This window comes from Trichechus manatus, unplaced genomic scaffold, assembly GCF_000243295.1.
Source record: "Trichechus manatus latirostris isolate Lorelei unplaced genomic scaffold, TriManLat1.0 scaffold00253, whole genome shotgun sequence".
NCBI classification, from domain to species: Eukaryota; Metazoa; Chordata; class Mammalia; order Sirenia; family Trichechidae; genus Trichechus; species Trichechus manatus.
In genome coordinates, this window is record NW_004444189.1 from 1,792,315 (window position 1) to 1,805,300 (window position 12,986).

The window sequence follows — 12,986 nt, forward strand, 5'->3', positions numbered from 1 at the left end:
TTTCTTACCTGTAAAATGGGATGACAACAGTACACCATAAAGTTATTCTGAGATTTAAATAAAATTGTGTATTTTAAAGCACTGAATACAATGCTTGGCTCACAGTAAGTGCTCAATAAATGTTATCTATTGTTTTTATCATCGGAAAGGATTAAGGTGGTGAAGAAGTTTAAGAAGTTTGGTCATGAAGGGAAGGAGGAAGGATGAGTGTCTTTTCTTAGATGGGGAGACGAGAGCTAGTAGATGGGCAGAGTCTGAAGAGGCAAATCATAAGGGATGATGGTTGGAATAAGAGCCCAGAAGCAGGGCAGGATCAAGAGCACAGGATGAGGAAATGTGCCCTGAAAGGAGGGAGAATGCATCCTTCTCAGAAACAGGAGAGAAGGAAGAGTGAGGGTGAAGATAAAAAAGATTTTTGGGCTGGAAGGAGAGCAGAGGGAACTCACTTTGGGTAGGTGAACTCACTCATCTCAAGGAGGCTGAATGTTGGGTTGGGGCTGGGGAGCAGACTGGAGCTTCAGGACTATGAGGGTTGGAAGAGGAGGGAATCTTACCAGGGGGGAGGGTTTGAGCCCAAGGGAGGTGTGCCGGATGGGTGGGAACATGTCCACCAAAAGCCCTGATGGCATGCTGAACCAGCACGAGTGCTCCAGGTGCCCTTATTTCTGTCTGTAAGCACAGCTTTCTTTTTAGTGGTACAGCGTTTGGATGATGATGTCTTCCAAGGTGCAGATGACACAGGTAGCTGAGGGAGAAGGGACAGACAGCCCCTGAGAAGAGAGCAGAGAGCCTGAGTTCATCAGGTGGTCACTGAATGCTCAAGTATTGGCCAGGGTACAGGGAAAGTACAAACTGAGTGATGCAGTTGTTGAGAAAACCAGGACCCTCAGTATTCTGTCTCCTTTATGTGCAAAGCACTCCACTGGTAACTTTTCTTCTTACCCCGTAAGAAGAAAATTTTAAGGTGTAAAGTGAAATTCTCAGGTGAAAGTTAGCCAAAACCAAACCAAAACCATTGCTATCAAGTCAATTCCAACTCATAGTGACCCTATAGAACAAAGGAGAACTTCTCCATAGGGTTTCCAAGGCTGTAATCTTTATGGAAGCAGACTGCCACATCATTCTCCCAGAGTGGCTGGTGGGTTTGAAACGCCAACCTCTCTGTTAGCAACCGAGCACTTAACCACTGTGCTACCTGAAAGTCAGCAGATGGTGTAATGAAGACTGGGGAAAGGGGTGTGTAAGAGAATGGCAAAAAAAGAAGAGGCTTTTTCAGAATAACGGCCCCAAGCAGCAGGTGGCCAAGAATATCCCATTTCTCTTCTCAGAGTGGACAGGGCATCTATGGAAGAAGGCCTGGTTTTAGTTACCTTGAAGAAGGAGACTGTCAGGAAAAACTCAGAAAAGCAGGGAAACTTGCTGCTACAGAACAAGGATTCCAGAAGGCAGAGTAGAAAGGATTAACAGAGAAAGAAAGAGGTACAGAGAGCCAGAAAGGAGGAGTGATGGCTCATCAGAGCAGGGATGGGAGCATGGGAGGAAGTAATAGACCAGAAATTGTTGGTAAAAGGGAAGCAATGACTTGCAAAGCAGGTGGGAAGGCATGATGGCAGAATGGTAGGAAGAGGACTCAGAAGATAAAATCTAGTTTGTGGAGAAGACTGCAAAACATGCAGACCCACAGAACTACTCCATAGGGTTTTCCAGGCTGTGATCTTTCACAAGCAGATTGCCAAAGTGGAGAGGCACGAGGCTGGGGAGCTGGAGGGCTGCAGAGCTGGCCGCATAGGGAACGGCCAGGCATGATGATGGCTTCTCTGCACATGCCATGAAAACAGATATATTTCTCAAATTCATGTTAAAGTAAGATACACGCTAAGAATTTAGAAAATCAACAATGATTAAATTAAAAAGTACTCATTTGCTCTTACTTAGGATTGCCCTGTAGGCATTATTCAACCAAGATCAGCTTTTTTCCTGGGTGCCATCTTGGGTATTTCCTGGGTCAAGAAAATTCTCCTTGAGAATTCTTCCCATTTGGCTAGTTCTTTAATGAAGAAAAAAAGTGTCTAGGGAAATATCAAAGGAGAGATAAGAAATCTGAAAGTCCAGCCCAGTGCCCTGGTTCGCATGCACGTGTTCTGACTTAACCTGAGGTTCCTCACAGGCTGGGGCTTGCTTCTGGTGCCTCAGTGTGGTCAGCTGGTTATGGACCTCAGTTCATTGATGTCACTAAGCAGAATGTTCAAATATGGGGAAACACCAACACAGTAACCAATCGGAAAATTGGCAAAATGCTCAGTGACATTTTAAAGACATTTGCTCACAGACCACTCAGCCACAAAGGACAGTTTCACTGTCAGTTTCTCAGCTACTGAGTGTTTAATTCATAGAAATCAATGAGGACAAGCCTGGAGAGACCATCATACAAGGGGCAATATAACCATGAAGTCTTGTTTGTTTCCATTTAACAGTGACTGCATTTGTTATATTCTTCCTGGTGGCATTTGGCATTTCTAGCTAGGGATCAGTAGAGTTGACAACCCAGAACTTCTAAGAATTACTATCTGTTTACCACAATCTCCATATTCAAAGAATTAGGAGCATGTTTTATTTTTTAAATGTGCATTTTCTTTTTATGACTTTACTGTAACTTGGAAAACCCCATAACTTTCAAACCGCAGGCAATAGTTCTGACCAGGACTGCACAAGGCAATCAATGAATACCTAGAGAGTTAACACTGTGAACTGATTTTGCTATAAAGTCAATTTCTGATTAGCTGGATTTTGATTTTTTGAAAATCAATCAATCTCACTCATCCTATCCATCCCATCCATGTTTGGCTACTGACCAAACGTATAACAGTGTTTTTTAGTATTAAAATACAACTTAACAAAAAGTTAAATGAATGAAGAGTTAAATGGAGAAAGATAAAAAAAACCTAGCTCTTACCTTTGTGTAGAATGCCCCTGTGGGTCAGTGCAGGCAATTATTAAACCCAGATAATAGTGACAAATGGTATTTAAACTCCCTGGCTCCTTGTCAACCATCTGCCATCTGCCTCTTTTTACTGAGTTTATATTTTCTAGGTATTCAATTTTAGAATACAAGGCATGTACTTTGTATTAATATGATAGAACTGGTCAACCTTTCCAATACAGAAGAGACTGGAAATCAAAGCTATTAAATAAATGTGTGGTTTGATTTTTGACCTTTCTAAAATATCATGGCTATCATACTGTAATAATGTATACAACATTCCCCCCACCCCCCAAAAAAAGGCAAATTACGTTTAACAACAAGGACAGTGACATGGCAGAGTAGAAAAAAAGGCTACAGAGTAAGGCAAACCTGGGTTCAAATTTGGCTCTGCCATTTAATGGCTGTGTGCCCATGGACAAGCTATTTATCTGCTTTGTGGAAACCTCTGGTTCGTTATCCGTAAACTCTGGATAAGAGCCCTCACAATGTGGGTTTAAGGAGATAATGATGTGAAGGGCCCAACCCTAGGTCTATCACACAGCAGAATAGTTAACTCCCCTTGCTTCCTTTCTTCTCCTTAGGTTATGAAGGATGGTGAGTCTTACTGATGCATTAATTACCATGCCTCAAAGGTTTTTATATATCCAACTAGAATGTGGCCTCTAAGGAAGGTTAATACCAACTTCTAACCTTCCAGTGAGAAGTCTCTTTATTCATCAAAAATGGTCTTCTCATTGTACCCACTCACAGTATCATACACTTCTTCATAACACTTAGCACAGCTCTGGTTAATTAACTGATTTTGTATGTGATGCCTCTCTCCTCCATTAGGATTTAAGTTATCCATAGAGAAGAGGGTTTGGCATATAGTAGCCACTCATTAAGTTATTTGTAGACTGAATGAAAACATACTGTTACAGGGTTTTCAGTATGTGACATATACCACTGTCGGTACATGAGATGATTTCAGGGGCTGAACATGGACTATGTTTCTTAATCATTTTAATGTTTACACACACACACATAAATGGTTAATGGTTTATATACTAGGTTAATGGTCTATACATAAATAAAATGGTTATATATATATATGTATGTTTGTGTTGTTGTTTGTTGCTGTTGACTCAATTCCAACTCTTGGTGACTCCATGCACACTAACACTACTCGATAGCGTTTTCAAGGTTGTGATCTTTCGGAAGTAGATCACCAGGCCTTATTTCCGAGGTGCCTCTGGGTGGGCTTGAACTGCCAACCTTTCAGTTAGTAGTCCAGCACTTAGCCATTGGTGCCACTCAGGGACTCCTATATATACATATGAGTCCTGGTGGTGTAATGGTTAAGTTTCTTGGCTGCTAACGGAAAAGTTGGCAGTTTGAACCCACCAGCTGTTCCACAGGAGAAAAACACCTGGCAATCTGCTCCTGTAAAGATTACAGCCTAGGAAACGTTCTATGGTGCCGTTCTACGCTGTCCTACGGGGTTGCTATGAGTTAAAAATCAACTCCACAGCATACAATAATAACTATATATATATAATACACATGTATATATATATATATATATATACATACACACATATGTATTTATATATTTACATTTATTTGTAAATGTAAATTTACAAATAATTTGTATTAGACAAATAAATAATTGGCTCATCAAATCTAATTTTATACACTTTTCGTTAGGATGAGCCTAAATAAAAAAGTAAAATGATTCAGAGTAGTTAAGACATTAAGTATATAATAGTATAGTGGGTATAAAAATATGGGAAAAACAATAAACGTAATAAAAAGGTGATGAAATTTGGGAATAACTGCCTTAGCAATAAGCAGGAACCTAGAGATGACACATACCAGGATTCAGTGATTTAGGATAAGCCTAAGGTAATGACTTGTGAATTCTCAGTTGGGTACTGCAACATGTGGGTCAACACTGAATCAGGCGTCAACCACGTCAAACTGGGAGATGGACCCCAGGACACATCTGGCATAAGTAAGAAGCATGCCATGGTCAGATATCTGGATGGTATCAAATGTGAACTGAGCAGCAACAAGGGTCCAATCCCATGACCATAGCCTAATCAGTAGGAACTACCTAGGAGGCAGGGCACCTGTCCTAGGAAGGATGTGTGGTTGGACATGATTCAGTCTTAGAAGCACACAAGTCTGGATTCTGATATTGCTTCCTCCTCGAAGCAACTATTTCTCAATTTACTACCTTTCTGCAAAGCTCCAGGAGAGGATGCACTTTCTTTTGTGCACGTCTGAAGAACCAACAAGTCTCTACCTAATATCTCACTTTTCCAACAAACAGAAGCCGACTCTTGCCATTATCACCAAGAAGCCTTTCTCTCAGCCTCCAATGTGTGAGTCTTTCTTCCCAGTTCCAATGCCCGTGCGGGGAAAGGGTATTCTTCTCATCTTGCATTGGAACACAAGAATGAATTTTGCCTCAGAAACAATGTTATAAATAGAAAACAGGTTTAATGTTATAAATAGAAAATAGGTTTTCATGAATTAGCAAAATTAGAATGATGTTTCAGGTATGTTCTAGGTTATATAGGATTGTGTAAACTACGCAGGGGATTGGATTACCAACTATACTATTACTTCAGTGGAAGACTTTTTGTAATGCTTTAAAATGAAATTTTGGGTTGCAATTTTTCCACTGGTGGGGACTATCTATTCTTAAAAATAGAGCAAATTCCTTACTAGTGATTGCTTAATACTACATATCTTAAATTTAACACCATTCAAAAAATACTGGTTTTATCATTAATTATGTCTGGTGTTCAAGTCCGTATTGTTGAAAAATAATTGACCCCCGACCCCCATTCCAAAAGTAGGACTCCATCTTTACATCTGGAGGACAATTCTAGTCACATAAATGTAATTCCAGTAAATACTTCTCCAATCAACTCTTAGTTGCCCCAAGTTATTCCTGGGGTAAACTGGAATGACTGTCTTAACTCCCACCCTACTCTTAAAAACAAAACAAAAACCCACTGTCATCAAGTCAATTCCAATTCATAGTGATCCCATGTGTTACAGAGCAGAATTGCTCCATAGAGTTTTCTTGGCTGTACTTGGCAGACTGCCACATCTTTCTCCCGTGGCACTGCTGGTGATTTCAATTGCCAACCTTTAGGTTAGCAGTCGATTGCTTTACCCACTGCACTACCAGGGCTCCTTTTACCATTGAGCCAGTGGGATTGCAAAGCACTTGAGCCACCTGACCTGCCCTACTGACCATAAGCCTTTAACCCTTGATGGATGAAAAGAATTACCTGAGAGGCACTTTTAAAAGCAAGAAGCCCCAGCCCAGTAATGAATTAGGATCTTATGGGAGAAGTCTGGAAGCCCCACTGGGAGAGCTCCTCCCTGGTAATCCTATCAAACAACCCAGTGGCTCTCACGCCTGAGGTGTATCAGGATCACCTGGAAACCCAATGCCGTGGAGTCAATTCCGACTCAGTGACCCCACAGGACAGAGTAGAACTGCCCCATATGGTTTCCAAGGAGTGGCTGGTGGATTCGAACTGCCAACCTTTTGGTTAGTGGTTGTAGCTCTTAACCTCTTTGCCACCAGGATCATCTGGAGGGATCGTTAAAACACAGGTTGCTGAGTCCCACCCCTCACAGAGGTTCAGATCCAGTAGGCCTGGGGTGGGGCCGGATAATCTGCATCTCTAGCAAGTCCCCCAGTGATGCTGACGCTGCCCATCCCACACTTATTCAGCCTGTTTGGCGAACATCACGGCTGAATTCCGTATTACCTTTTTTCTGCCCTACCTAGCAGAAAAGCAACATCGGATTTGGACTCACAAGGTTTTGTTTTTAAATCACACCCGTGGTACTCTTTAGCTGCCTGATCTTGTTGTTGTTGTTAGGTGCTGTCGAGTAGACTTTGACTTATATTGACCCCAAGTGACAGAGTAGAATTGCCCCATGGGGTTTTCTTGACTATAATCTTTATGGGAGCAGATTTCTAGGTCTTTCTCCCCCAGAGCCACTGAGTGGGTTTGAACTGCCAACCTTTTGATTACCAGCCTAGAGCTTAACCGTTGCTCCACCAGGGCCCTAAATAAGTAAGTAAACTTACCAGTCCATCTCAGTTTTCTCTTATTGTAAGCATTAAATAAGACAACATCAGGGCATCGAATTGATTTAGTCTGGTTCAACGCCCTGCTGAGAATTTGCATTTCTACATTTTAACAAGTTCCCCAGGTGATTCTTATGTATAATCTACATTTTAAAAAGATCCTGCAGGTAATTCTTATGTATACAGTCTATCTGATTCAGTATATCTAGGGTGGGGTGGGGGGGTGGGGGTGGAAAACAAATTCTCAGCAGGGGTCTAACTGGAACGAACCTGTTAGAAGCCCTGGGTAACATAGGGATGAGGTTTGGAACTGTACTTGGCACACAGTAGACCTACATTAAACATTTGTGTGCTCTGATCTCCTTGCGATGATCCTCCTCTGGACTCTTCTATTGTAAGAGCTACAAATGAATTAACTGAGTTCTAGAAATAGTTCCCAAAATTTGTTACACATAAAAAACTTTATTTTGTTAAAACAAACAATGACTGACCACTCCTTTTCCTTGTGAGCTAGCTATCATGTAGCTACATTTTGAACATAACATGTTCTATGTAAATATGCTCAGCTTCCCAACTCACATTTTTCCACAGACTAAAAACAGAAAAGAAAGGAAAGAGAGATTAGATTACAATTAGGTTCTCTGTTTAATTCTGACCAGGCTGAACTTAGTACACAGGTATGGATTATCGTCCTGGCAGATATTTATTATATTGTTTGGCTATTGCTTATGACTTGAAAATCAAAATGAATCACAGATTCTTAGAGTCAAAGAGGCCCTGGAGGTCATCTAGCCCAGCCACCCATCCTTTGAACGTTGCTAAAAAAATATCCAATGATGGTCCAGCCTCTTCTTGGACATCCAATGAGAAGCATGCATTATTTTCACAAGACTCCAATCTTCTTTTCAGATAATGGTCTCATGGTTAGTTTCCTCCTACCTTGACCAAACATTTTTATTTCTGTCACTTTTACATCCTTAGTCCTAGTTTTTCTTCAGTTCTTGCAGCTTGAGAAATGCTGAGTGAGTTCTTCCCTTTTGGTTTTCTAACTCCACATCTTTGAACACTTCATTATAATACTTTGTCTTCTCGAGCCGCCCTTTGAAATCTTCTGTTTAGCTCTTGTACTTCATTATTTCTTCCATTTGCTTTAGCTACTCTACGTTCAAGAGCAAATGTCAGAATTTCTTGTTTACATCCATTTTGGTCTTTTCTTTCCTGTCTTTTAATGATCTTTTTCTTTCTTCACGTATGATGTCCTTGATGTCATCACACAACTCGTCTGTCTTCGGTCAAATCTATTCTTGAGATGGTCTCTAAATTCAGGTGGGATATTCTCAAGGTTGTACTTTGGCTCTTGTGGACTTGTTTTATTTTTCTTCACCTTCAGTTTGAACTTGCACTTAAAATCAGGAAAGGTGTGCATGAGGGTTGTATCCTTTCACCACACTTATTCAACCTGTATGCAGAGCAAATAATCCAAGAAGCTGGACTATATGAAAAAGAAAGCAGCATCAGGATTGGAGTAAGGCTCTTTTATAACAACCTGTGACATGCAGATGACACAACCTTGCTTGCTGAAAGTGAAGAGGACTTGAAGTACTTACTGATAAAGATCAGCCTTCAGTATGGATTACACCTCAATATAAAGAAAACAAAAATCCTCACAACTGGACCAACAAGCAACATAACGATAAATGGAGAAAAGATGGAACTTGCCAAGGATTTCACTTTACTTGGATCCACAATTAGCAACAATGGAAACAGCAGTCAAGAAACCAAAAGACGCAGCAGTGGGCAAACTGGCTGCAAAAGACCTCTTTCAAGTGTTAAAAAGCAAAGATGTCACCTTGAGGACTAAGACGTGCCTGACCCAAGCCATGGTATTTTCAGTTGCCTCATATGCATGTGAAAGCTGGACAGTGAATAAGGAAGACTGAAGAAGAATTGACACTTCTGAATTATGGTGTTGGTGAAGCATATTGAATATACCATGGACTACTACAAAAACGAACAAATCTGTCTTGGAAGAAGTGCGGCCAGAATAGAATGTTCCTTAGAAGTGAGGACGGCAAGACTTTGTCTCACATACTTTGGATATGCTATCAGGAGAGCCAGTCTCCTGGAGAAGGACATCATGCTTGGTAAAGTAGAGAGTCAGTGTAATAGAGGAAAACCTTCAACGAGATGAACTGACACAGTGGCTGCAACAACGGGCTCAAACATAGCAATGATTGGGAGGATGGTGCAGGATCCAGCAGTGTTTTGCTCTGTTGTACACAGGGTCTCTATGAGCTGGAACTAACTCGACAACACCTAAAAACAGTAACAACAGTCCTAGTTTGCCCTCTTTATCGCCTCAAATGTGTTTAATTTCTCCTCCACATGACATTTAAAGTATTCGAAAATAGCACTGACATCTTTCTTCTCTATTCCTTTTCAACATAAACATTCTCTGTTCTTTTAACTATTCTCACCATCAAATTTTCCATATACTTAATAGACACTCTTGGTCCTTCTGCTATGGACAAAGTGTATATCTTCATATTCTTTCACTAAAAAGACAATAATCTGCTGCAAGTTCATCAATAAAAACAAGGCAAACTGTAAGAACAGTGGAATCATCCTTCCCAAACACAGCTTTCAAGAGCCGTAAGCTAGAGTCATACAAAACTACACTGTTATGATCGAGAAGGTAGTTCCAGGACAGGCCTGGAAGTGGTGGTCCAAACAGGTGGATTTGGATATTATGACCCTACTTGAAACAGAAGTGCTATGCTGCCACATAAACTACCGAAGATCCCAAGTCTCTTGTCAAAGAAAACAGAGTGAAAAAAATGCATTTCTTACTTTCTACGAAACATTTCTGCAAATATGCAGCCAACACTCCAGAGATCCACAGGGGTGGCGTAGCTGGACTGAAGCAAGACTTCTGGAGCTCTGTACCACAGCGTGACGACCTGCAAAGGCAAACAGACTGAGCGTTACTGAGGAAGACGGCTGTTTGTTTAAACTCTTCATCCTGGGTGGCTTAATGCCAAGATTCAGTTAGGAAAGGACTCTGATAAATCATATGGAGACACTGAGAAAGAAGCAACAAGCAAATGGGACTCATCACTGACCTAAACCAAAACCTACTGCCATGTAGTTGATTCCAACTCATAGTGACCCTATTGGACAGAGGAGAACTGTCCCATAGGGTTTCCAAGGCTGTAAATCTTTACTGAAGCAGACTGCCACATCTTTCTCCTGTGGAACATCTGGTGGGTTCGAACCACTGATCTTTTGGTTAACAGCCGAGCGCTTTAACCACTGCACCACCAGAGCTTGGTCATAACTGACAGACCAGGAAATTACATCATCCCCACAACCTGGCTACAGCCTTAAACTCTGTCTTACTAGGATGGAAAAATGATAACAGTTTCAGAAAGAAAAGCAAAGACTTAAAATCTTCAAACAGTTAAAATAGTTTTAACTTTAAATAGTTAAAAAAAACTATTATTTTTTTCCCTAAGCTTAAAAACATAATACTTGGAAAACAGGTGATAGCAATGATTCCAGCTCAACTCCCAAGTCAGTATTACTGGAAAATTAGAGGATGATTCCAGCGCCTGGTGGATAGTGACCCTGAAGCCTACAGAGCACCCAAGACAAGTCAAAACTGTTCTTATCATGAGACTGTGGGGAATCAAAATAAAGTCCCCCTTCAATGTCACCCTTTACAGAAAACAACTCAAAAATGGGAAAAGAACATGAGAGAATGTGTAATCCAAAACTGTTCATACTGTGTGTAAAAAAGTCACTCAGAGAAAGGGATTCCAAAATGAGGAGAACCCCATTTAATGTAGAGCTGGGCATAATAAGAGAAGAAACAAGCAAACGTGTAATTATTATCTGTCAGGTTGAGAGATTGGGAAAACATATCAACTGTTAAGGCTTCACGTTTGTAACAGCAAATAGGGGCTCAAGTGCTTTTTTTGGGAGAGGGGAGCAGATATTTCATGGATGCCCGAAACAAAGGTTTATTCCTTACTGTCAGATAAGTTCAATAAAGAAATCCATTACATAAGCATTTTATATTATTCAGATCACTTTTACTCTTACTTATTGTTTTGCCTATCTGTATTCTGTTAATATCTATCTAAATTTCCTGAAGTTCGGCTGTATGTATTATGATGCTATCACTTGCTGCATAAAGATTGTGGTACTAAGTCTCCAAAAATGGCCGCCATCACGTTCCTTCTCTTCTTGCATGCATATACTGCTCCTCTCATCAAGGGATAGAGTCTAATTCACCTTCCCTCAAAACTAAGTTGGTCTTAGTGACTTGCTTGACTAGTGGAATATGGTAGAAGTGATGTTCTGGGACTACCAAAGCTAGGTCAAAAGAAACCTTGTAGCCTTGATCTTTATGAATGCTTGCCCTTGAGATGCTTCCTTGCGGAACCCAGCTGCCATGCTGACAAGCCCAGCATTAGCTGCCAACCAAGTGAATGACCCATCTCGGATATCTGAGCTCAACTGATCCCCCAGATAACTGCCATTCCAGAGAACATTACACAAAGCAGAACTGCCCAGCTGAATCCAGTTAACCCACAGGATTGTGGGTGATAATAAAATGGTGGTTGTTTTAAATTTTGGGGTGGTTATATATATAGGGTCTCTCTGATTCGGAATCCACTTGATGGCAATTTTTTTTTTTAAATACAAGAATATCTAACTGGAACAAGATTCTTGACCTGTTAACCCGTTGCGTCAATTCTGACTCATAGTGACCCTATAGGACAGAGTAGAACTGCCCCATACAGTTTCCAAGGAGCTGCTGATGGATTTGAACTGCTGATCTTTTGGTTAACAGCCGAGTTCTTAACCACAGCGCCACCAGGGCTCCAAGATTTTTGACAGGTATATCTATATTTGTTCCTCCATCTCATTTAACATGTTTTGCTTGGAATTCACACAAGGGGTAGAGTTTTGTTTAAGGGAGTTCTGGTTGATATCTAATGGAAGGATGGTGGTAATGTAACAGAAATTAAAAAACAAGCAAGCAAACCTGCTATACCAAAACAACGTTATTTTGGTTATTTATTTGGCTGCAATATATCTTTTCAGCATCATCTCCCACAGTACTCCCATATCCTTACACCCTAGTCACGTATTAGATTACACCACTGGTTTTCAACCCTGACTGTGCATCAGAATCATCCAAGGGACTTTTAGAATAACATAGGTGTCTGGGCCTTATGGAGTCCTGGTGGTGCAGTAGTTAAGTGCTATGGCTGCTAATCAAAAGGTCGGCAGTTCGAATCCACCAGCTGCTCCTTGCAGATCCTATGGGGCAGTTTTACTCTGTTCTGTAGGGTCACTATGCGTCAGGATACACTCGATGGCAATGGGTTTTTTTTTTTTTTTTCTTCTGGGCCTCATCTCACCCTCAGTGAATTAGCTCTCCACAGTAAGGGCCTTGGGAGTTTTTTCTTTTTTTTCCTTAAAAATTTTTTTTTTCCCTTCACGTAACCCTGACACTTGGCTAGGGTTGAGCATTACTGGATTATACAAACACATCCTACAGCTCTTGCCTCCATATTGTTGTTCACATTGTTCTAGTTTGGGAAGCTTTTCTTTTTCCTCTCCACATGTGGAAATTCTACTTAACCTACGAGGCCCAGCTCTGATCCCATCACCTCCCTGAACCCACTGCTACCTGAAAATCGTATCTTGTAACACAGTTCATAATATGGCTTGTTCCCATGGGCATGGACATAGTACCATCTTATCCATGGCCATGTCTATAAAGTTCCCTACTAACCCCTTTAAAATTTAGTTACCACTTAAAATGGATAATAAATTTTTATCAAATGCTTTTAAAAATGTCTACTGATAATCATCATATGATCTTTC

At 40.8% G+C, this 12,986-nt stretch overlaps 1 protein-coding gene across 1 annotated transcript in view; it reads right to left on the reverse strand.

The window, feature by feature from the left end:
- The window catches only part of LOC101350687 (cyclin-dependent kinase 6), a 76,212-nt gene extending 64,895 nt beyond the window's left edge, over positions 1–11,317 (reverse strand). The window contains exons 1-2 of the mRNA XM_023724658.1: positions 11,294–11,317; positions 9,936–10,045 (exon numbers count right to left, since the gene is read on the reverse strand). Coding sequence (XP_023580426.1) covers positions 9,936–10,045; positions 11,294–11,317 — 134 coding nt within the window. The remainder of the gene's footprint in view (positions 1–9,935; positions 10,046–11,293) is intronic.
- Between the last annotated feature and the right edge of the window lie 1,669 nt (positions 11,318–12,986).